The 24,030-nt window shown below is 35.7% G+C and overlaps 2 protein-coding genes across 2 annotated transcripts in view; both read right to left on the bottom strand.

Annotated features, from left to right (window-relative positions):
- LOC107657350 (mitogen-activated protein kinase kinase kinase MLT-like) overlaps nt 1-17,596 on the bottom strand; it is a 46,252-nt gene extending 28,656 nt beyond the window's left edge. Inside the window, exons 1-10 of the mRNA XM_016445393.1 lie at nt 17,434-17,596; nt 13,142-13,332; nt 10,419-10,506; nt 6,806-6,871; nt 6,088-6,116; nt 5,844-5,981; nt 4,704-4,790; nt 4,538-4,612; nt 1,344-1,450; nt 944-1,108 (exon numbers count right to left, since the gene is read on the bottom strand). Coding sequence (XP_016300879.1) covers nt 944-1,108; nt 1,344-1,450; nt 4,538-4,612; nt 4,704-4,790; nt 5,844-5,981; nt 6,088-6,116; nt 6,806-6,871; nt 10,419-10,506; nt 13,142-13,300 — 914 coding nt within the window. The 5' untranslated portion in view covers nt 13,301-13,332; nt 17,434-17,596. The remainder of the gene's footprint in view (nt 1-943; nt 1,109-1,343; nt 1,451-4,537; nt 4,613-4,703; nt 4,791-5,843; nt 5,982-6,087; nt 6,117-6,805; nt 6,872-10,418; nt 10,507-13,141; nt 13,333-17,433) is intronic.
- A 1,986-nt stretch (nt 17,597-19,582) lies between these two features.
- LOC107657351 (rap guanine nucleotide exchange factor 4) overlaps nt 19,583-24,030 on the bottom strand; it is a 67,493-nt gene continuing 63,045 nt past the window's right edge. The window contains exons 24-29 of the mRNA XM_016445394.1: nt 21,775-21,865; nt 21,467-21,517; nt 21,275-21,362; nt 20,147-20,211; nt 20,010-20,064; nt 19,583-19,927 (exon numbers count right to left, since the gene is read on the bottom strand). Coding sequence (XP_016300880.1) covers nt 19,797-19,927; nt 20,010-20,064; nt 20,147-20,211; nt 21,275-21,362; nt 21,467-21,517; nt 21,775-21,865 — 481 coding nt within the window. The 3' untranslated portion in view covers nt 19,583-19,796. The remainder of the gene's footprint in view (nt 19,928-20,009; nt 20,065-20,146; nt 20,212-21,274; nt 21,363-21,466; nt 21,518-21,774; nt 21,866-24,030) is intronic.

Below are 24,030 nucleotides of genomic sequence, written 5' to 3' on the forward strand. Positions count from 1 at the left end.
ATTTATTTTATTGCTTCCGATTTTTTAACCACAGTCACACTTTTGTAGTACATTGACAATTTTACAACATAAAATTCCTCTGGCGTTTAGGGCAAAAATATCAGGGAAAAAAACACTTACTGTTGATTATCATTACTTTAAATAATAAATTATTTTGTAACATTTTAACATTACTTATTGCTTTCTGTTTTGACAACACTCTCACTTTTGGATTAGACTAAGAATTTTAGCAATATAATTATACATTTCACTGGACTTTGGGGCCAGAACAACAGAAAAAAAAACACTTATTCAAAGACAAAAAATATTAAGAAAGTTGAGTTCAAATATGTTACAACAACTGGTAAAAAAAAAAAATAATGCTCTAATAATGCTCATAAAATAATGGGTCTAATAATGCTCATAACCTGTATACAAATGTCCTATTTCAGACACACACGGTGTCTGTACTGTTACTCACAAGTATGTATTTTTTTATTAAAATATGTTTCCAAGTGCTCTAACAAATGGCTACATCGTGGTTTGAAGAAATTGTTATTTTTCTATGCTGATTTCACAACAAAGCTCTGAAATGTTATGGAAGAATCATGGCTGAATATTGTCTTTATTCTCTAGACGGCATAAATGCTCCTACAGGAAAGACATTTTCTCAGCTGGTCGGCAACATTTAGTGCAGAATCGTCCAGTGGAGTTTCTTTAATTATAGGTGTGCGCAGTCAAGCCTGAGTCATTGTTCATTTGTAATATCGTATTTCATCACCAGAGGGAGCTGCACATTCTCTCCAGACTACAGTTATTTATAAAAGTAACTCCTCCCATTAGGACTGCCCCTTTCGTTTAGCCCCACCCCCTGCTTGCTCCACTCCAACTCCAAACTTCCCTGTGCGATTGATTTCCTTGTCTGTTTCTTTTCTGACAGATGCTGTTGAAATTTCCCATTCACATGTCCTCAGTTCCCCTTTTCGACACATCACGTCTCTTCTCTTCTTTCGCTGTTTCTGTGGCTCTGTCTGTTTCTCTGTTTAGCTGTAGGGAGGGACAGGAACCTCTTGTCCCTGTATTCTGGCCCACGTCCAGTCTTAATATAGCATCTAACACCCAGACCTTTCTAGATCACCAGTGCACAAAATGTGTGAAGGCACATGCATGGTAGTTTGAAATTAAATTGAAATTAACAGTATTATTTTATATTATATTAGATTATATTATACCATAACATTTTTTTCTTTAAAAAATTAATTTGAAAATAAAAATGTGCATTTTTGTGCAACGAAGTAATGCAAAAAAATACATGGCAGGCATATGATATTGATATTTGTGTAATCACTGGTGAGTTACTGTACCTCCACTCTGCTTTATTGTGCAGGAAAGTGTTGCACTCATCAGGTAAGTGACTGTCGTTCCACATGGACTCCAGCGTGGACAAGATGTGTTTGAACAGCGGCCTGTCCTACAACACCATCACAACAGCTTAATTAAAACCACAGAGCATTTCTGACACGCTCAACTCTTCTAAAACACTATAAACATTTATAAATTGATAACTGGCTCATGTGATCAATAAACAACACAACATCAAAACTCTCCCTATAGTGAAAAATCTAATGAAGCAGACTTTAGTATACTTTTAAAAAGAGTTCTTCTCATGGAAATAATATTAATTGCAATTAAGTTCAAATGTATCATAATTTCACGTTCTGTTAAACACAATTTGCTGAACTTTAGAGTGATTTAATGGCCCATCTGTAGGTAGGACTCAAGTACATCTTTATGTGTAATAATTACTTCTATTGTCTTTCAAATATGGTTAAAGTGCTGCTGAATGTACTGACAAGCCTTTATGATCAACTCAAATATGCTTTAATGTAATTTCTGTTAAACCTTGTATGTCACGTATTTAAATATATTTGTAATTACACATCTGTAAGGATGAAAACAGATCAAATGTAATATTGAATAACTCATTACATTCAGAAGTATAATCAAGGGTTTTACAAGTGCTTTATTATGTTAGTCAACACATCAAAATAAGTGTACTTCTTTAAAAAATGACAAAAGATCATTAAAACAATGTACTTTAAAGCAAAACTTTTAATTAGACATTATTACAAAGTTAATTAGCAAAATTGACAAAAGTGCACTTGAGTGTGTTAGTCATCTTTAACACTTAAGTGGCCTTTTTTCATTAATATTATAATATCTGAAGTACTGTTTTTAAAATGTACTTTTAAGGTTCGAAGTACACTACAAGTGCACTTTCAATTAAACTAATTGCACTTCTTTTTCACAAGGGCTTGTAAGGTTGACCCTACAGTCAGTAGGCCGTGACACATTAACAGCTTTTTCAATTAAACATTCGTAAGCTGTCATAAACTTAATGAACGGTAGAAACGTCCATATGATACTGTTTCTATACAGCTGTGTGCTATGATACTGTTCTGTACAGTGTGTGACGTCAACGCCAGCAAACGTGAATTTATGAAGCTCTCTAGAATGAGTGTGAGTGTTCAGAGGAGATGAAACTGAGACGGAGAAAACAAGCCCTGGAATTAACTTTGATTGGATGAATTAAAAATGTCAGAATAAGAGACATATTAATAAAGACAGCAGTTAACACCCTGACCAAACAGCATGTCTTATCTATTATTCATGCATTAATGCATTTCACCTTAACGCTTAGTAAATACCAGTCTACTTAAGCACTGCATAATTACTGTATTAGTATAGTATTAGTATACTGCAACATATTGCTAATGCTTTGTAATGTATGTAATTATCGTAGGTTCATTGTATGTTTGCATACAATTTATACTGTATTTGACTATAAAAAGAGTTGATTGACTTATCTCTTCAGGGGTCGTTCAAATCCTGAATGACTTTCTTTCTTCTGTGGAACATTCAAAAACATTCGGAACCAATATTTTGTTGGTAACCAATCACTTGTGGTAAGCTTCGACTTCTACTGTACGAACAAAACATTTCTTTAAAAATCTTCATGTTACACAGAAGAAATCAATTAATACAGGGTTGGAACACCAAAAGGGTGCATCAAATTAAAATTTGTATTATAAAGCGGATAGTTCCGGTCCTTGACTCTGATTGGTTGAGCCGCGTTCGAAGCTGTTGTAAATTACTCTACAAACATACACCTTTGTTTACGTCTGTGTGTTGTTCGGCAACCACTTTGTTGGAACCACAACTGTTTCTGAGGAACTACATTGTTTGGTGGAAGAATACTGTTTTTATTAATATCATTACACTTTATTTGCTCTGTTTTATTTTGTGAAACCTTACTACGTATATGGAATAACCGTTTTATAAAAGCAATAAGCCCCGTGAAGCCATGGTTTACAGTGAATTTATAACAGCTAAGGGGGTTTTAGGCACTCCGCAAACACCCCTTAGCTGTTATAAATTCACTGTAAACCACGGCTTCTTGGGGCTTATTGCTTTAATATATTACTTATTTACCCAGCACATTTTTTATTTTGGTCGTGCATGTGCACCCCTGTAAATAAAAACAGTTTTATCGGGAATTTGGCTGTATTAAAGTACAGTATGTCAGCAAACAAATGTAAAAGGCTGACACTAGGCAGAATGTACACAACTGTATATAATTAGCGTATGGCGTCATCGTAGTGACATTTAGCAACTTTTCGAGCAGACTTTAGCTGCTTCCATTGATTACATTTAGTAACAGTGGTTTAGTCTGTGGTCATAATCTATGATGTGACCTAATTGACACATCAAGGTAAACGTGTGTATTTGTTGTAGAGGTCTGCACGGGCTTTAAAGTGAAGCCTGAACCCGGCCCGTACCCGACCCGACCCGACCCGACCCGAGCGGCACAGTTAAATTTAGAGCCCGAACCCAACCCAAACCCAAAATCTTTTTTTCCCCCCACAACGAATAGCCAATTAAAAAAAAAATGCTGTATTTCACGATTGCATGCAACGGTCAGTAAACAAATACATGTAAAGAAACAGAATCATTAAGGCTCGGCCAGTTCACAAGGCAAAAGAAAAAAAAACATAATAATTCTTCCATCGTGCAAATTATGGTCATTTTAGTCAATTAAGGCTCGTTAGCATTCGGCCTGATTTAAATCAGACACAGAGATGCAGTGCGGTAAGATCGCATTTATTTGAATTAATTATATCATGGGGAGGGATGAAAGTTGCGTGTGTGAACCTGCGTCTGCGCGTCTCTCTCTACAAGCAATGAGGCTTAGTTCCTTCAAAAACAGCGATTTTACCCCCTCATTGCAGAGAAATATAACGTTGCGAGTCAGTAGCCTGTCGAAGCTATTTTACTAATAAAAGTTTCCGTGCTGTGTTGTCGTGTGCAATAATGTGTGTGCGTGCGTCTATGAAAGCAGCGTAGCCTGCATATAGTTTTAGTTTAGCTATAAACCCGAGCCCGACCCGAACCCGAAGCTATTCATTAAACATTAACCTGAACCCGACCCGAAACCCGAAAGTATTTCGGGACCCGTCGGGCTCGGGTCGGGTAGCAGACCTCTAATTTGTTGTCTTACTTTCGGTTCTGTCAGCCAGCAGCTTCTCATCAGACAGGCGAAACTGGCCGGGCAGCTACTGGGAAGCGTCAGCCTCTGCAAAACACACATGAAACATGTCATAAACCACAGTCACAACTGCTGCAGACACTTCATCAGTCACTCGGCCGAGAGAAACTCCCTTTACCTCACTCTTCTCCACCACCAGCCAGGCCACCTGCAGCCCCTCCAGACCTTTGAAGGGAACTTCACGAGTCAGCATCTCCCACAGGACCTGAAAGAAACCCACGTGTTATTCATAGCTATATGATACAGATCTGTGCCAACAGAACCAATGCATCGACCAACTGACTACACAGTGCAAGCACACACTCAAAAAAAAAAACGATACATTTTTACAGCCAAATGTATTAGTTTTTCTCAAATTATATTGATGGTTGATGGTATTTTGATTTACTTAATAATTTGATTTATTTAATAAAAAAATTTATTTCCCTAAAACCAAAAAAACATTTATGCAAAGTAAGAAGATTATTTATTGTAAAGACCATGTAACATACTTAATCAATATACTGCATTTTCGTCAGTCATAAGCCAAAATATGGCTCAATATAATATTTTCGGCTTTTTACAACTTTTACAACCAAAAACAAAGGCTAAATTAGCGATAATATGTCAAACTAAAAACATGTTAATTAATGTTTAATTTAGATCACTTACTAAGTAAAGACAATATATGTCCTTAATGTTTATTGAGATGTCTTTTTTTATATGCATCACATTTTATGTCATGGACTATCAAAATAATAATGATAATAATATTAGTGCTGTCAAATGATTAATCGCGATTAATTGCATCCAAAATAAAAGTTTTTGTTTACATAATGTATGTGTGTGTACTGTGTATATTTATTATGTATACGCATGTATATATTTAAGCAAAATATGTTATTTTTATATATTAAATATATTTATATATGATATCAATTATATGATTATAAATATATACATGTAAATATTTTCAAAATGTGTGTGTGTGTGTATTTATATATACATAATAAATATACACAACACACACACACACACACACACACACATATATTATGTAAACAAACACTTTTATTTTGGATGCGATTAATCGCGATTAATCATTTGACAGCACTAAATAATAATAATACAATTTTTAAAAGATATGTAGTATGTGTTCTGCACATCAACAGTCTGGTGTTTTGACTGAGTTTTGATTTAAATCAATAAATGACAAAGTCGTTTAACTTTTTTCAGTGCGAGCACCCAGAAGCATTGTCGTTGATGTTCACACACTCACCACTCCGTACGAGTATGTGTCGCAGGTCTCAGACACTGGGAGGCTCTGGATGACTTCAGGGGCCATCCAGGGAAACGTGCCCACCAGAGACATGTGGGTGGTGTGAGACTGAAACTTAGACGCCCCGAAATCACAGATCTGAGCACATGGAGAATCCAATTAATCAGCAGATTAAGGGTTAATTTTTCATGTTTAACTAATAAAAGACAGCCTGAATCTTTATGTATGAACAGTCATCATGTACCTTGAGTACTGAATCTGCTGTCAACACAACTGGAATGAAAACACAAGTTGACCAGGTCAGAGAAAATACAGCATAAAAAATACACATACGGCCTTTATTTTTTATTTTTTTTATTTTTTTTACAAAAGTTACCAGTGTTGGGAAGGTAACATTGGAAATGTAATAGGTTACAGATTACAAGTTACCCTATTCAAAATGTAATAAGTAGTGCAACTATTTCAATTACTTTATTAAAGTAATGTAACTGATTACATTGGATTACTTTTCTACATTTCTAACAAATGTTTTCAACTGTTAATAATTTTCAAACATTTAAAGCAAGCAGAGTTAACCTTACAGTAGTGCTACTCAACACTGATTACTGTCAGACTTTCAAAGTCCTTCTTCACTTGAATTAAGATTATAAAAATGTAATTTTACACAAGTTTTCTCCGTAACTGACATTGATTAGTTACACTTTATTTTAAGGTGTCCTTGTTACAGTGTAATTATACATTTAAGTACTAAGTAATATTAATTGACTTGTGCACTTTATATATGGTTAGGGTTAGGATTAGGGGTTACTTGCATGTAATTATGCATAATTTATTGTTATTATAATAGTAAGTACATGTAACAAGTGTAACAAGGACACCTTAAAATAAAGTATTACCCAGTTACATTTATTTTGTAATTAAATTATGTAATTCCGTTACATGTAACCAATTATTCCACAAACCATTTCGGGACTTGAGGTCTCTGTGAATGACTGTTAACGGGGCCTCGGCGTGCAGATAATGCATGCCTATAAGAGAAAACACACAAAATGAGAAAGAGCAGAGTTTGATTTTGTAATAGTAATCATTAAAACAACAACATCTGTTGCTACCCATGTTTCTCAGTGTATATAAACACACAGTAAATGTGCTTAAGAGTAGTGCACTTACAATGGAGGCCACATTTAAACGCAGAAATGTGAAGCTTGTATTTTTGTTAGTGTGCTTATGACCTTTTCCAAACTTGTGGTTAAACATTATGCTCTCAACTCTTGTCTGGTGTCGTTTGATCCATGTAAACAGTGATTTATGAATACAGACTGAAAGCAAACGGGTCCATTTCTAGCAGATTTGACCGATTAGATATAACTTTGCACAGACAAGATTGGTCACTGATTATATCACATCAGCGTCATACTACCATGTGTAATGTAAACCCAAACACAGCAACATATTTCACACGAGTATGTGAAGGCAAATGTCAGAGCGCAGTTCATGCGTCAGATTCTCAGTGTTTCTTCAAGAGGCACAAACATGAATGTAAACAGTTTGTTTCCTCTTACAGGTCAAGTCCGGTCAGAGAAACAGCCATGCTGGCCTTCACTAGTTTAAAACCCAAAAAGCACCAAAAACCCACTAAAATCACAAAAACACACCAGCGTGACCAGGATGGGAGACTGGTCTCCACTAAGTATGAATGTGTTCTTGTCCTCATTAGGGACGTGCGAGACTTGCCAACTAGTCAACGAAATCTTGAAATCTGAAACGTTTTGTGTAGGCTATGTCAGACTAGCATACAGCAATTAAGCTTATTTTATTGGCTTGCTATAGTCGACTAGTCTATTACAAAATTTCCACTTAAACATTAGTGAAACTTGTTGTGGGGCACATCCCTAGTCCTTATGATTCTATTTTCAAAACAATGTAACCATTTCTGCTAGGCTTCCACTTGGTGCTGGGCGGTATGACCAAAAATGTATATCACGGTATTTTTCAAAATTATACCGGTTTCACTGTACACAGTATTTTTTTTTCATGCATGACCGGGTGTTAACCATATTTTCTACTGATTGAGAGAGGAAAAATAAAAGTTTTTGTTTACATAATAAATGTATGTGTATATTTAATATGTCTATATATAAATACACACACATGCATGCATATATTTCAGGAAAAAAATGTTATGTATATATAATAAATATATTTATTTGTTATATAAATTATATGAATATAAATATAGACATGTAAATATTTTCAAAATACATACTGTATGTGTGTGTGTATTTATATATACGTAATAAATATACACAGAACACACACATACAGTATATTATGCAAACAAAAACATTTATTTTGGATGCGATTAATCGCGATTAATCGTTTGACAGCACTAATATATATATATATATATATACACACACACATAGTGTTCCCAAAAGAATGCGAACTACTCAAATACAGACGCATGCCTCTAACGTATGACTGCAGACTGCATCTGTTAATATTCATGAATACTGTATGTTTAGCTTTGCTCTAGGTCATTGTGAGTACACATCATCATATAATGGTCAGATTATCAGGTTCAAACAGAGATACGCACAGAGAGAGGGGAAATTAATAGCCTCACTGACAAGGCTGAGCTGGTCATAAACAGCACCTTGACCTGCTCTTATTACGTTTACTTTTCATAAAGAGAGACTCAATAGTCTCTCAGTACTGCAGACCAAAGACTCTTTACACAGCGCTTTATGATCGTTTACAATCACTGCAGATTCATTTGAGTCACACTCACTCAGCACAGCAGAACCAGACCATGACAGAGCTTTGAGTTTGACATGCACTGAGTGTCATGAAGAAACAGCATTACATAAATCTAGCTCATTAAGACCTGACTAGGGCTGTCAAATAAAAATTCGAATTTCGAATATTCGTCGAATTTAAAAAAAAATTCCACATTCGAAATCAAAAACGTTGCATTCGAATTTTAAGGAGGCAGCCTAATCAGTGGCGCACGAGATGCGATGACGATGTAAGTGTCGTTGCTTTATAATGCTTTTGTTAGCCTATCCAGTTGAAGCCACTAGACGCTGCTGCTTTGTTCATTAAAAATATTGCGGAAAAAGAGAACATCAGTGCTGAGAAGATCTTGTTTACATCAAAACTGAAACCAAGCCGTTCACACAGAACACATATTTCGCACATTTTCTAGAGGGACATCTATCAGCGTTGCACTCGCATCTCGCACAAAAGAGCCGCATGTTTAGAAAGCCATGTAAAATTAATGCAAGTATAACTTTGAAAAAAAAAAAACATATATCGAGACTTTATGGCGGGTTTTTTTTTATGAAAAATGTACTCTGTGTGATTGGCTTTCCGCCCTTTGAATTAAACTATGAATACATACATGATGCTGTTTTGTTTATAGTTGTTTAAGCAACTTAATTAATTATAATTGGTTTATAAACATTATTTTAAACATTATGCACTTTTTTTCACAGATAGTCACGTTGTCTTATGCTTTGAATAAACGTGCATTAGTAATATTTTGCTCGATGCGCCCTCTTGTGGCCTCAGAAGAGAAGCCAAAAGCTTTTCTTCACCCTAACTGAAATTATGCATTGTAAATTTGAATATAATTCAAATTTTGATAATATTTAAGTACAAAATTCGAATTTAGTTTTTCAGCCAATTTGACAGCCCTAGACCTGACAGATACTCGTTCTTGATATATGGGACAAAAGTTGTGGGATTTCATCATTCTATGATTTATTTAAAACTAAACATTTTTAATATGTACAGTAATAATTATTTTTATATATGGTTGAAACACGCTGACACAAATAAGAAAATGTTTTTTGTGTGTATATATATATATATACTGTTCATTGTTAGTCCATGTTAGCTCAGGTCCATTAAATAATATTAACAGATACAACTTAAGAAAGTTTAAATTATCATTAAATAAGATTAATAAATGCTCCAGAAGTAACTTATGTTAACCATTTAATTTAACCTAATGTTAACAAATGGAACTTTATTATAAAGTGTGACCATTTCATTGTGTGATTCAACAAACCAGAGGCCAGTAACTCATCCCAGACATGCTGAAGAAAAATAAACTGAGGATATTTGTTTATTACAGTTTTTTGCTTATTATAATCCAAAAGCAAACAGAACCAATCTGAGATAAACTGAGAAATTAGCATTTCCCGAAGGAAGTACCAGTGCTTCCAAGTCAGCAAACACAAAAACAAATCATTAGACAGAGACAGAAATTAATATGATGCAATATAGACAGATAAAGAGAGCAGTAAATAAAGAAAAGCAAAGAAAATAAAATGTAAATAAACAGAAAAGAAAAACAGAAAAAAGTAAATAAAAAGAAAATTATTCAGACTGAAATTATCTACCAAAAAAAGTCTGAATGGAGTCTGTATGTTAATCATTCCAGCTGAATTAATTGCAGAAGATTGTGGATAATAATAAAAAAGCATGTTTGCGGAATATGACTACAGCCCTGCCTTACAGACACTAATAAATTCTGCGTTTCAGAGTGATGAGTCATGTTTGACTGACCTGTAACAATCCCATAGTTAGGTGCTTCCAGAACTGCTCCATAAAACTGGATGATGTTTCGATGACTGAGAACACTTAAAATCTCTGCCTGGAAATACAGCCAACACAAAGAATACAACAATATCAAAAAGAGAAAATATTCATGTTAAGTATTCAATATATCTGCATTCCTTCCTAATTTAATACAAAAATGCGTCATTGCAAATAATGGCATTGTTAGCATAACAATTTAACCCTATAAAGCCTACTGTGTCATTTCTAATGTCTCTAAATTATCAACATGATGTTATGACCTTAAGATAGTCTATGCATCTGTGAACTGTTTTTGTATGTATTTGATCTCTCTGCTCATGTGTGTAGACATGTTTGTGTTCCAGATGGGTGTGGCCTCTGTTAACCAGGTGGAGATGGTGATTGGTGATGGTGACACCTTACCCAGATATAAGGACCGCCCCAAACACTCGTCTTCTGCCTTTGAGCCTCGTTGAGTTCGTACTGTTGTGTTTCGCTAGCGTTCTGATTAACTGTTTCCTGCTATTGTTTGTATCGCAGTCGTCGTTGTCGTTTGGTTGTGAAAAAGTGTCGTACCGGAGAGAGAGATATTCTGAGTGGATTGAATCTGTTTAGTGTTTGTTATTGTAATATCAAATTCTAAAACCCCTGTTTATCTGAACATTGCTTGTCTTGACTACGATTTGGATTCTGATTCTGCTTTGTGTACGCCCTGAAACTTTGTAAATAACTTTGTAAATATTCTTGTAAATACTAGTTTGCCAAATTAAGGGACGTAGGGGGTTAGACGCCATTTTATTTATTTATTTTTTTTTCACTTTGTTTATGGTTGAGGGAGGTAGGGGTAGTTGGCCTGTAATTTGTTTTCTTTATTTCCGTTTGAGGTTATTTAGTTGTCAAAGAAAAGTCTGTTTTGTTATTGTTTGGCCTTGTCTGCCCCTGAAGATACTCCCGTTAAAATAAAATAAAATTGTTTATTTGGCATCTCCTTTTTCTGTTACGGCTAACCCCTAGAGGTCGTAACAATGATCAAAACTTTGACGATAAACCTGTTGTATGCAATTTACAACATGCCTTCTGTCGTCTGATTGATAGTTTATACTTTTTAACTTATTTTTAGTAAAATAGTAAAACTGTCAGGTTTCATCTTTTTCACTTTTTCGTCTTTTTTGCTGTGAAATCTTTATCGATTTTTATAAAGTACATGTAAGAGTAACTTTCATATTGTTAGAAATGAACTGGACTGAAGCAACTTATGCTTACTTCATGCTCCAAACATAATATCTTAGAAAAATTATTTTCAAAAGTGAGTATATGATACAACAGGCTTTTGCATCATTGTATTGCATTATATGCTAAAAACTACAGAGCTTTGATCATAAAACTAGCATCTTATTAAGACATATTACTGGAAAACGTAGAGTAACAACTGATATGTATATGCATTTTATGCAAACAAACTTTTATACTGTTGTAAAGATCATTGAGATACATTACAAGCTGTCAGAATTTCATCATTTGATCATATAAATATCAGCAACTGCTCAGTTTGGGTCTCTGAATAAACTTAAGGTGTCTTTCTGCTCCTCGAGTATGAGCTACAGATTCTCCTAAAAGCATGATGCATCAAATATGACCACATGAGATTTGAACAAATTTAAAAAACAATTTTGGAAGAGCTCTACTAATATGAAGTGAATCGTATGAATGTTAAGTTTTATTCAATCACTGCTGATACTTACTTATGTGTGATTTTTAGTGCTGTTAAATGATTAATCGCGATTAATCGCATCCAAAATAAACGTTTTTGTTTACATAATGTGTGTGTGTGTACTGTGAATATTTATTATGTATATATAAATACACACACATGCATGTATATATTTAGAAAATATTTACATGTATCAATTTATATTCATATAATATTTATAATATATATATAAATATATTTAATATATAAACATCATATTTTTCTTAAATAAATACATGCATGTGTGTGTGTGTGTGTGTGTGTAAGCTGTCAGAATTTCATCATTTGATCATATAAATATCAGCAACTGCTCAGTTTGGGTCTCTGAATAAACTTAAGGTGTCTTTCTGCTCCTCGAGTATGAGCTACAGATTCTCCTAAAAGCATGATGCATCAAATATGACCACATGAGATTTGAACAAATTAAAAAAACAATTTTGGAAGAGCTCTACTAATATGAAGTGAATCGTATGAATGTTAAGTTTTATTCAATCACTGCTGATACTTACTTATGTGTGATTTTTAGTGCTGTTAAATGATTAATCGCGATTAATCGTTTGAAAGCAGTAGTGATTTTACTAACTTTTTAGGCAGTTAGTTCCTCCATCAAACTAATTTTTAATACAATACAATCCCAAACGCTACCAAAGCCATTACGCTCTAAAATCACTACGCGAAGAACAAAGACAACAATGAATCTAGCACTTAAAAATAAATAGACTTCACCCCAAAGACAAACACCGCACTCAGCTGAAACTAATATGACTTAATTACGTGACAATTTTCTCTTAAAGACATAGTCTATGAATTTCAGTTCACAAAAGCCGCTGTGAGAGCGCGCGTCTCTCTGCGTAATCGCGCTGCCCGGACTGGAGTCGACACACAGAGAGGCAATTAAAATGATTATCACACTGACAATTAAAGCATGTGTATGAAAAGCTCGGCCGACTCTCACTCCCACCTCTTTTTCAATCTTCAGAAGCTTTTTCACCGCCACCTCTTTGTCCTGCGAGAGCCAGCGGGCGCGATAGACGCTCCCGAAACTCCCGCCGCCGCAGTTCTCGTAGAAGAGGATGTCATCGAATTTGATTTGCACAAAGGAGGCGCCCAGAGATGCCATGGCATAATGGCACTTAGAAACACACTTCTCTCCTGAAGAACCAAGAAAAGAGGACAGAATGAGAAGAGAGCGAGGGACGAGGCTCCTCAGAGGAGAGATGTTGTGATTTGATCTGCCACTGAGAGATCTGCTCACTTCTACTCCAGTGAACACACACACGCGCGCGAGCGCCGCGAGCTGTCAGACAGAATCCACTCACTTACTCTAACAAGTTTTGCTCAAGTGTCACAGGCTGGTGTGAAGGTGACGTTTGGCGCTGTGTGTGTTTATGTTTATGTTTTTGCGACAGTTTGCATGCCTGTCCTGCTCGATAAGTCACATATTTAAAGATATAGTTCACCAAAAATGAAAATGTACTCACCCTCAGGCCATCCAAGATGTAGATGAGTTTGTGTCTTCATCAAATTTGTAGAAATGTAGCATTGCATCACTTGTTCACCAATGGATGCTCTGCAGTGAATGGGTGCCGTCAGAATGAGAGTCCAAGGTCACATATTAGTTTTTATAATGTCAATTAATTTGTCCAATAAAAATATGTATTTATTTCCATGTTTATGTTTGAATAACATTTATACCAAAACATTCAAAACAAAAACTTTAGGTCTGTCTCAAATGTCTCCAAAGTCCTCAGTCCTTTAGTATTGCATCACTTGCTCACCAATGAGTGAATGGGTGCCATCAGAATGAGAGTCCGAACAGCTGATAAAAACATCACAATAATCCACACCACTCCAGTCCATCAGTTAACATCTTGTGAAGCGAAAGGCTGCGTGTTTTTAACTTTAAACCATCTCTTCTGGCTAAAATATGAGTCCATAATCCATAATAACGCTTCCTACAGAGATATAGTCCATCCACTGTTGTCCTCTCACATCAAAATCCACAGACTTGTTTATGAACTGTTTTGGACCATTTTCACTTGATCTGTGCATATTTCTCTCCTGATTCAGACAAGATGACTTTTCCACTGGAGAAAGCACTATTATGGATAGGACTCATATTTTAGCTGGAAGTTTGAAGTTAAAAACGTCTCAATGAGGGATTTGTTTCTTACAAACACACAGCTTTTCGCTTCACAAGTGTGGATTACTTGTGGATTATTGTGATGTTTTTATCAGCTGTTTGGACTCTCATTCTGACGGCACCCATTCACTGCAGAGCATCCATTGCTGAGCAAGTGATGCTACATTTCTCCAAATCTGATGAAGAAACAAACTCATCTACATCTTGGATGGCCTGAGGATGAGTAAGTTTCCTGCAAATCTTCCTTTTTGGGTGAACTATTCCTTTAAATCCGCAGAATTCATAAGAATAAGGATCAATTCATGACAGAAAGCAAGAAATTTGGCTTATGATCAACAGGCGGACAATCCCTATTACATGTATGAGGCGGACATTCCTCTCGCTTGTCAATGTTTTACTGAGAAGTCCTCATATCTGCAATCACAGCACATGATGACACACGCTCATCCACACACTCATACTGATCTGAGGTCAGCTGAGTGTAGATCATGTCAGCAGTTCATTTAATTGTATTGAATGTGCACATCTAGTGCACTTCAAATCTTAAAAGTGTATTACATTAAAAACTGTGCATACAATATCATACGTGACCCTGGAGCACAAAAGCAGTCATAAGTCGCTGGGGTATATTTGTAGCAATAGCCAACAATACATTGTATGGGTCAAATTTCTTGCTTTTTCTTTTATGCCAAAAATCATTAGGATATTAAGTAAAGATCATGTTCCATGAAGATATTTTGTAAATTTCCTACTGTAAATATATCAAAACTTAATTTTTGATTAGTGATATGCATTGCTAAGAACTTCATTTGGACAACTTTAAAGATGATTTTCTCAATATTTAGATTTTTTTGCACCCTCAGATTCCAGATTTTCAAATAGTTGTATCTCGACCAAATATTGTCCTATCGTCAATGGAAAGCTTATTTATTCAGCTTTTTGATGGTGTATAAATCTCAATTTCCAAAAATTGACACTTATGACTGATTTTGTGGTCCAGGGTCACATATTAATGCAACAAAAGGCCATTTAAGTGTACTTAAGTAGACAGTTGACTATGTTTGCCACCCAAAACACTCAATAGAATAAAATTAATAAAAATCAAAAAAATGTCTGTAAAAACATCAGTTACAGACAAACATCCCACAGTATGTCCCTGGGTTTGTGATGCTCACAAATTATAAATGCATCTTGTTAAAGCAAACACAGAGGAGAGGAAGACAGAGCAAATTGCTTCTGGTGTATTGTTGGTTATTTTCCTCATTTTCACTGGAGTAATTATGTTTTTTGTTAATGTTTCTGCTGGGGTGCGCAGTGGGCTCCAGCTCTATTCTCACAGAGCGACTCCACGGCTCTTGGGCGGTTTGGGCTGATTTATGTTATATTTAGCAATGCAGGAAGCGGATTGACACCCTGGTGCCTTACATCCACACACACACATGAACAAGAAAGAGACTCTAGTGGATTATTTACCTTAAGAGCAACACTGTCACATCTTTATAAATACAGAGGCTCCAAAATCGTTTGGAATGTCATTGAATAAGATACAAAATATTAATTCAAGTGTCATTAAATGCTGCATGAGCTTTTCTCTGCCCGTGAAAAAGAAGTAGACTTTATCATACTTTTAAAAAGAGTGCTTAGTAGCAATATTATATCTAAAAGGAATATGCTTAAGTGTGAATTACATGTTAGGTTTTTGGACACTTAATTGTTGGCATGTCAATTGAAAAAAAAAAAATTTTAAATGTATTATAATTTCAGTTTATATTAAATGCATTTAGCTAAACTTTAGTTTTTTTAGACCGGTCGTAAGTAAATATTTATATGCAAATTCAGAATTCGATTGTCTTTGAAATAATGGTTAAAGTGGATTGCTGAATGTACTGTAAAATTCAGCTAAAAACCTCAAATATACCTTAATGACATTTCTATTGAAATGTTTGTAATTACACATTTGTAATGATGAAGTTGCCATTTAGTACATTTAAAACATATTAACTTTAAATGTAATATCAATTACAGTTAAAATTATAATCAAGTACTTTACATGCTTTGTTAGTCAACACACCAAATGTGTACACTTTTCTTTAAAGCACTTAATATTTTAACTTTAAAGTATAACATTTAATTTGACATTATTACAAAGTCTACTTACGTGTGTCATGAAAGTGTCTCTCTTTAAGTACAGTAAGTACAGTTGTCTTTTATTTCATTATAATATTATATTCTCTGCAACTACTTTATAAAAAAAACTAAACTTTTAGAATTTTAGAATCTTCACTAATGTCCCTTCCTCATTTTTTTAGTGGACTTTTTAGTGTATCAGTTCATCAGTTTATCTTTTTTTTTTAAATAAATGACATTTGCTTTGATATTTTGTATGTAATGCAATGACATTCGTGCATTTTTACGCATTTTTAAGGTGATTCTTCTCTGCACTCTATTGTAGTATTTCCTGACTGAATTATGAGCCAATAGGATGACAGCAGCTTTCCTCCATTCATATCTCAGCACATGGTCTCTGCAGTCGGCACTGGGACAGAAAGTAAAAGTGGCAGAATAATTGGGATTTTTCTCATTCATCCGGGACTGAAGGCCTGTGTGTTCATACAGCTCTCCACACAATGCAGCATGCAGCGCACAGCAGAATGATTTTCACATAATTTCAATACAATTCTTCAACCAAAACCCATCTTCAGTTTACTGAAACAATATAACATGATGTCACAAGCCTACTCCCCTTTCTTACAAATCATAAACACATTATTACATTATAATTACCATGTAAGAACATGCACAACTTGTTTGAAGCAAAACATGAATATCAAAGTACGATCTGATGCCATCAGTGCACATGATAATTGTTGCAAACACTAACAGTTATATGAAATGTAGGCAACTATATGAACTCTTCTCTATATAATAGCAATCCTGGATCTTACACCACACCTGCTTTTAATTTATTTGACTTTAAGACTTTAGAAAAGCATATAGAATAGTTCATTATTAATAAGTGACAATTTCCGGAGTATTTCATCAGAAACTCTCCCTGCCTGTGTCATGCGAGATGGTCCCACACACACACACACACAGACACACACACGTACCCGCACTCCTGTACTCCGCTGCCAGTCTTCCCAGGAGAGATGGACAGCAGTCAAGAAGATCTTGGCTGAACTTGTGACCGAGATGTTTGCAGCGTCCGCTGCGGTGTTTTCACGTGTAACAACTTCTTCCTGATCAGAGCTGCTAACATCAGAACTGCGCTGTGAGTGACGCAGCGGAGCGGGAGAGAAACAGCGACACCCAGCGGACGCAACACAAACCACCCTAAACCCCAATAGTTCTGAATCCTGCACACCATGCATTAAAAAGGGTGTGATTTAAGAAAGAATCTTTTATAATTTAATAAATAAAGAACATTTAAAACAAATCCATTGTGGTCATTGTTTTTAAATTATATTTTAAAAATTACACGTAAAATATTAATCATATAAGAATTATAAACGTATTCAGTTGAACACAATTCAAATAAACGCTATTTTTTAAATATGCATTCACAATCATTATAGTGATTTATTATAACATATTATCATATATTAAAATCAATTTGAAAATGTGTACATAATCAAAATGTATTAATTTTATAATATGTGACCCTGGACCACAAAATTAGTCATAAGGGTGCAGTTTTTGAAATTGTGCATCATCTTGAATAAATAAGCTTTCCATTGATGTATGGTTTGTTAGGATAGGACAATATTTGGCCGAGATACAACTATTTGAAAATCTGGAATCTGAGGGTGCAAAAAAAATCTAAATATTGAGAAAATCGCCTTTAAAGTTGTCCAAATGAAGTTCTTAGCAATGCATATTACTAATCAGAAATTACGTTTTGATATATTTACGGTAGAACATTTACAAAATATCTTCATGGAACATGATCTTTACTTAATATCCTAATGATTTTTGGCATAAAAGAAAAATCAATAATTTTGACCATACAATGTATTGTTGGCTATTGCTACAAATATACCCCAGCGACTTAAGACTGCTTTTGTGCTCCAGAGTCACATATAATAATATAATATAATATATATTCTGAGCATGCGATAACAGTTTTTGGGACCTGCTTACTAAAGAAAATTTGTTCTTAAGCTGTAAACTATATGAAATCAACTGAGACAAATTGAAAAGGACAATACATAATTACGAATAAAAAAAAAAAAGACATTGACATGTCTGTAACGTGTCATCTTACGACGGTTTTATTCACACAAGACACACAGAGGCATAAAGTTTGCAGACAAGCCAACAACAGGCTTTTGAAATGTGCTCATAATTTCTCATTTCACCATTTAGTTTTTTTTTTTCTTTTTCATGGATATAAATATCTTGATAAAATTTACATCCAGTCCAAAACTTCCATAAATCATAATCTTAAGAAACAAGTAGAAATGAAATTCGAAATGCTTTGAGATGATTGATAAACACTATCATTCAAAAGTTTGGAGTAATATTTTTTTATGTTTTTGAAAGAAGTTTCTTATGCTTACCAAGACTGCATTTATTTATTTATTCACACGATCCTTCTATTATAAAAAATTTATAAATTAAAAATAATATATATATATATTAGTGCTGTCAAACGATTAATCGCATCCAAAATAAGTGTTTGTTTGCATAACATATGTGTGTGTTCTGTGTATATTTATTATGCTTATATAAATACAAACACATACAGCGTATATATTGGAAATATTTACATGTATTTATTTATATTTATATAATTGACATCATATATAAACATATTTAATATATAAATTTAACATTTTTCTTAAATATATACATGCATGTGTGTGTATTTATATATACATAATAAATATACACAGCACACACATTATGTAAACAAAAACTTATTTTGGATGCGATTAATCGTTTGACAGCACTAATATATACACAGTATATATTTGTGTGTGGGTGTGTTTTAGTTTGTTTTTTGTGGAGACTGTGATATATTTTTAGGATTATTTGATGAATACAAAGTTCAAAAGAACAGCATTTATTTGAAATCTTTTGTAACATTATAAATGTCTTTACTGTCACTTTTCATCAATTTGATGCATCCTTGCGGAGTATTAATTTCTTAAAAAAAAAAACAACAAAAAAAAAAAACCATACTAACCCAAAATTTTTAAACTGTATTTTTAAGGTCAGCAAACTCAGTAAGCTCAGAATGTCCTTCAAAAGCAAGGGGAACATCTGATCCGTGGCAGAATATAAGAAAGGTCACAAACAGAGCTCTGAACATCCACAGCCGTACACTGAAATGAAGCCACGCTTTCGCACAAGCAGCCAAAAAAAGGGAAAGCCCTTGTGTGTGCATACGCTGCAGTGGAGGAAGGCTTCTGTTCATGTACAGCTCTAGCTTATTGACTGGCAGAGGTGAAGCAGCACTGACGGGAGCGGATCAGGTCCGGTGCGGCTCCAGTCTGTGGGACAGCTGGGACAGGGTACGCTGGTTGTCAATCACGCTAATGTGACGCATGTAGCTCCGCACATCCTGATGGCTTTTACCAGTCGCCTGCGGTGCTTCTTGATCTGCAGGGGTGAAAGCGAGAGAAACGCTGAATCAGATGAACTCAAACATGAGTCTGATGTGAAGTTTATGTTGGTGTCTTACTGAATGGCTGACTCCGGCAGTATCTCATGATTCTGACTGTGTTTGCGATCATTCTCTGGAAAGCACACAAGACATATTAAACAAGTCCCATTTAAAACGGTCTCAGAGATGGTGAGATAGGTCCCTTGCAAACTCACCACCTTCTCAAAGTTCACCAATCTGTCAGTAAACGTCTTGTTACCTTCGTGTGTGAACGTCATGTCTGAAAGCGCAGAAGTGGACGTTTAAGCAATGCTAAAACCTGCATCTCTGTGTCATGAAACAGTTCTTCACAACATTTTGTGGCTTCCATTAAATGAGAACTTTGACTCTTGACTTCATCAGATTATTGCAGTTACTGTAACTTGCTATTAGTTTCTCCTTGCTTTGATTGTGCACATACTGCATGAATTATGTGTGAATAAATATCCAAATGTACAGAATAGTAAAATGTATGAGTTGTATTTCATTTATTGTGGCTAATTTTGTTGTATACTTAATATAGCATTTTTAATAACGTAATTGTTATGTTGAGGATTAATCATTATTATTGTCTTAAATTGACATATGCATATAAATAGATGCATTATTTATTATATATAATATTTTATTATATATCAGAATATTATTTACAAATATTTTTTTGAATAATTATTAAAATGAACCTTACAAAATAAGTTACATTTTAAATTATTTAAAAAAAATTTAAAACATATACAATCATTATAGTATTATTTGATTTATTAAATACATTTACATTTTGACCAAAACTGAAATTTAACCATTAATTAATAAAACATGTTTTTATTAATGAATTCATTTATGAATTAAAATGAATTAAAATGTGGACAATGCTACTAATAAGACCATATAGATGTCTTACAATTAATGAATTTAACATGTTTTTTTTTATAAATTAATACAAAAAAAAAAAAAAAAGTAAAAAATGTGGAGAATACTACTAATAAAGAACATTTAGCAAAAAAAAAAAAAAAGTAAAAAATGTGGAGAATACTACTAATAAAGAACATTTAGGTATGTCACGTGTTGTTTTAATTCATTACACATTTTTGTAGACAAATATATATAGTGATCTGTATGAATTCCTTCATGAAACTTAGAATTTAAAATATACAGTACTGGAGCAGTTCCTATACTTCCATCTGTAATATTTTTAGTTTTTCTGACTTTAATATTATTAAAAAATATGGAAAATGCTACTAATAAAGCAGCATTTAACCGGTGTGTGTGTGTGTGTGTGTGTGTGATTTCAGAGCAGCGCTCACCTTTAATTAACAAAGGCATGAAGGGAATGATAGGTGGCTCTAACTTGGCCACTGTAAGTCGATACGCTCTGTGATTTCTGGAGGGATCCTGCAATGAGAAAGACAACAGATCTCTGAAATCCTCTTTAAGTAGCTTTCATGTTAGGTGACATGTTTAGGTCACTAGCAGTTGAACTACCATGCTGAACTCACCATCAGGTTTTCAAACTCTCCATAAAACTTCTTGAACTTGCTGGGCAGTTTCTGTGAAAAAGCATATCAGAGAATCAGTGTTAAACATGGAACTAAGCAGTCAGGCATGACAGTATCAGTTTTCTGTCTTTGTGTGTGTGTATAATATATAATATCTCAGTCACAAGTTCAAGCAAGATCTTCTTGACTGCTGTCCATCTCTCCAGGGAAGACTGTCAGCGGAGTACAAGAGTGCGGGTACGTGTGTGTGTGTGTGTGTGTGAGTGAGTGAGTGAGTGAGTGAGTGAGTGAGTGTGTTGAATACTCACCTCCCATGTGTGACTGAGTCGACAGACCGCAGGGTTTCCCAGGCCCATGATAATGGCAAAGAATGAGTTCAAATTCTTAAACTCTTTACAGCTTAAAAAGAGCAAAAACACACACATAATTTAGAGAAGAGCAGTCTAGACAGCATAGACTGTGACACACAACTACACCATTAATGAAAATGAGACACCTGAGTATGTTGCTTTATAACACATTTAAGTACACTTTAAAAAATGCACTTTGTAATAATTTTAAATGAAAAGATTTACTTTAAAGTCCATTTTAAATCATTATGTTTTAATCATCTTTTGTCATTTATTACAGTAGTACGCTTATTTTGATATGTTGACTAACATACTAAAACACGTGAAGTACTTCATTATAATTTGTAGTTTGTTATTCAATATTACATTTAAAGCTAATATATTATAAATGTACTAAATTGCAACTTCAAATGTGTAAATGTGTAATTACAAATACATTTCAATATAGTTTACCGTAAATGCTTGTGTGTGTACATCCAGTAGTACACCTTAACCATTTCAAAGACAATAGAGCTAATTATAAAAATACATATAAAGATGTATTTAAGTCCAACTTAAGTGGGTCAAAAAACACTTACTGCATTTAATTTGAATTTAAACAAATACATTTTGGTAACACTTTATTTTAAGGTGTCCTTGTTACACATGTTACATGTACGTACTATTATAATAACAATTAATTATGCATAATTGCATGCAAGTAACCCTAAGCCAAACCCTAATCCTAACCATATATAAAGTACACAAGTCAATTAATATTACTTAGTACTTAAATGTATTGTAATTAAATGCAATTAAGCATCCAGAAACATTACATTCAGTTTGCACTCACAGTAAGTATATTCTTTTCACGAGTTCACACTTACATATAATGAACAGAGTAAAGGTTATGCGTATTTGGCGTGCTGTCCGGGGAGAGGGCTCCGAGCTCGGTCATTACTCTCGAGCCCGGGGTACTCCCCCCGTCCAGGGAGAGGGGTCCGAGCTCGGGTCTAAGCCCGGACCCAGAGCGCTCCCCCAAAGATGCAATAAGTACGGGACAGGGCATCTGAAAAGAGAAAGTGGCTTCTGCGGAAGCTGCCGCGGCATCTGAAAAGAGAAAGTGGCTTCTGTGGAAGCAGCCGCTGCTGCGGCATCTGAAAAGAAAACTCCTGTGGGAGTGGGTTCAAAGGCTCCTGCGGGAGCGGGCACTGCTGTAGCAGTGTGGGAATTAGGTAAGGCGGGAGCGGGCACTGCTGAGGCAGTGGGGAAATACGGGAGAGACTCCTGCAGGAGTGGGAACTGCTGCGGCAGTGGGGAAGTATGGAAAAGCTCCTGCGGGAGCGGGAACTGCTGCGGCAGCGGGGAAGTATGAAAAAGCTACTGCGGCGGAGGGGAAACATGGAAGAGCTCCTGCGGGAGCGGGCACTGCTGCGGCAGTGGGGAAATATGAGGATTCGGTGAGCTTCTTTGATATGGAAGCGGTCTGACTGCACGTAGGTCTTGAAGGCCTCTGGCTTCTGAAAAAATCTGTGTCCTGATGTTGCTGGCTACGGGGGGGTGGTTCCAAGGCGAGAGTGTTTGGAGGGATGGGTAGGGGCATGGCGGAAGATAGAGAGAAGGAAGGGCAAGCATGCGTGGGGGAGGAGGAAGGATAGCTGCTGGAACTGCTTACGGAGGCATGCTCACGCTTGGGACGGCTCCGGGAGTGATAGCTCAAGAAAGAGGGGGAAAGAGAGGGGGAATGGCGGGCGTCGGGGCCTGCGCCATTAGCGGAGGCATGCTTACGCTTGGGGCGGCTCCGGGAGCGGGAGAAAAGGCGGGGAAGAGAGGGGGAATGGCGGGCGTCGGGGCCTGCGCCATTAGCGGAGGCATGCTTACGCTTGGGGCGGCTCCGGGAGCGGGAGAAAAGGCGGGGAAGAGAGGGGGAATGGCGGGCGTCGGGGCCTGCGCCATTAGCGGAGGCATGCTTACGCTTGGGGCGGCTCCGGGAGCGGGAGAAAAGGCGGGGAAGAGAGGGGGAATGGCGGGCGTCGGGGCCTGCGCCATTAGCGGAGGCATGCTCACGCTTGGGATGGCTCCAGGAGCGGAAGATAGACGGGGAAAGAAAGGGGGAAGGGCGGGCATCGGGCCTTCGCCATTAGCGGAGGCATGCTTACGCTTGGGGCGGCTCCGGGAGCGGGAGAAAAGGAGGGGAAGAGAGGGGGAATGGCGGGGGGCGGGGCCTGGGCCATT

Source organism: Sinocyclocheilus anshuiensis, unplaced genomic scaffold (genome assembly GCF_001515605.1).
Source record: "Sinocyclocheilus anshuiensis isolate Anshui unplaced genomic scaffold, SAMN03320099.WGS_v1.1 scaffold355, whole genome shotgun sequence".
Classification (NCBI taxonomy): domain Eukaryota; kingdom Metazoa; phylum Chordata; class Actinopteri; order Cypriniformes; family Cyprinidae; genus Sinocyclocheilus; species Sinocyclocheilus anshuiensis.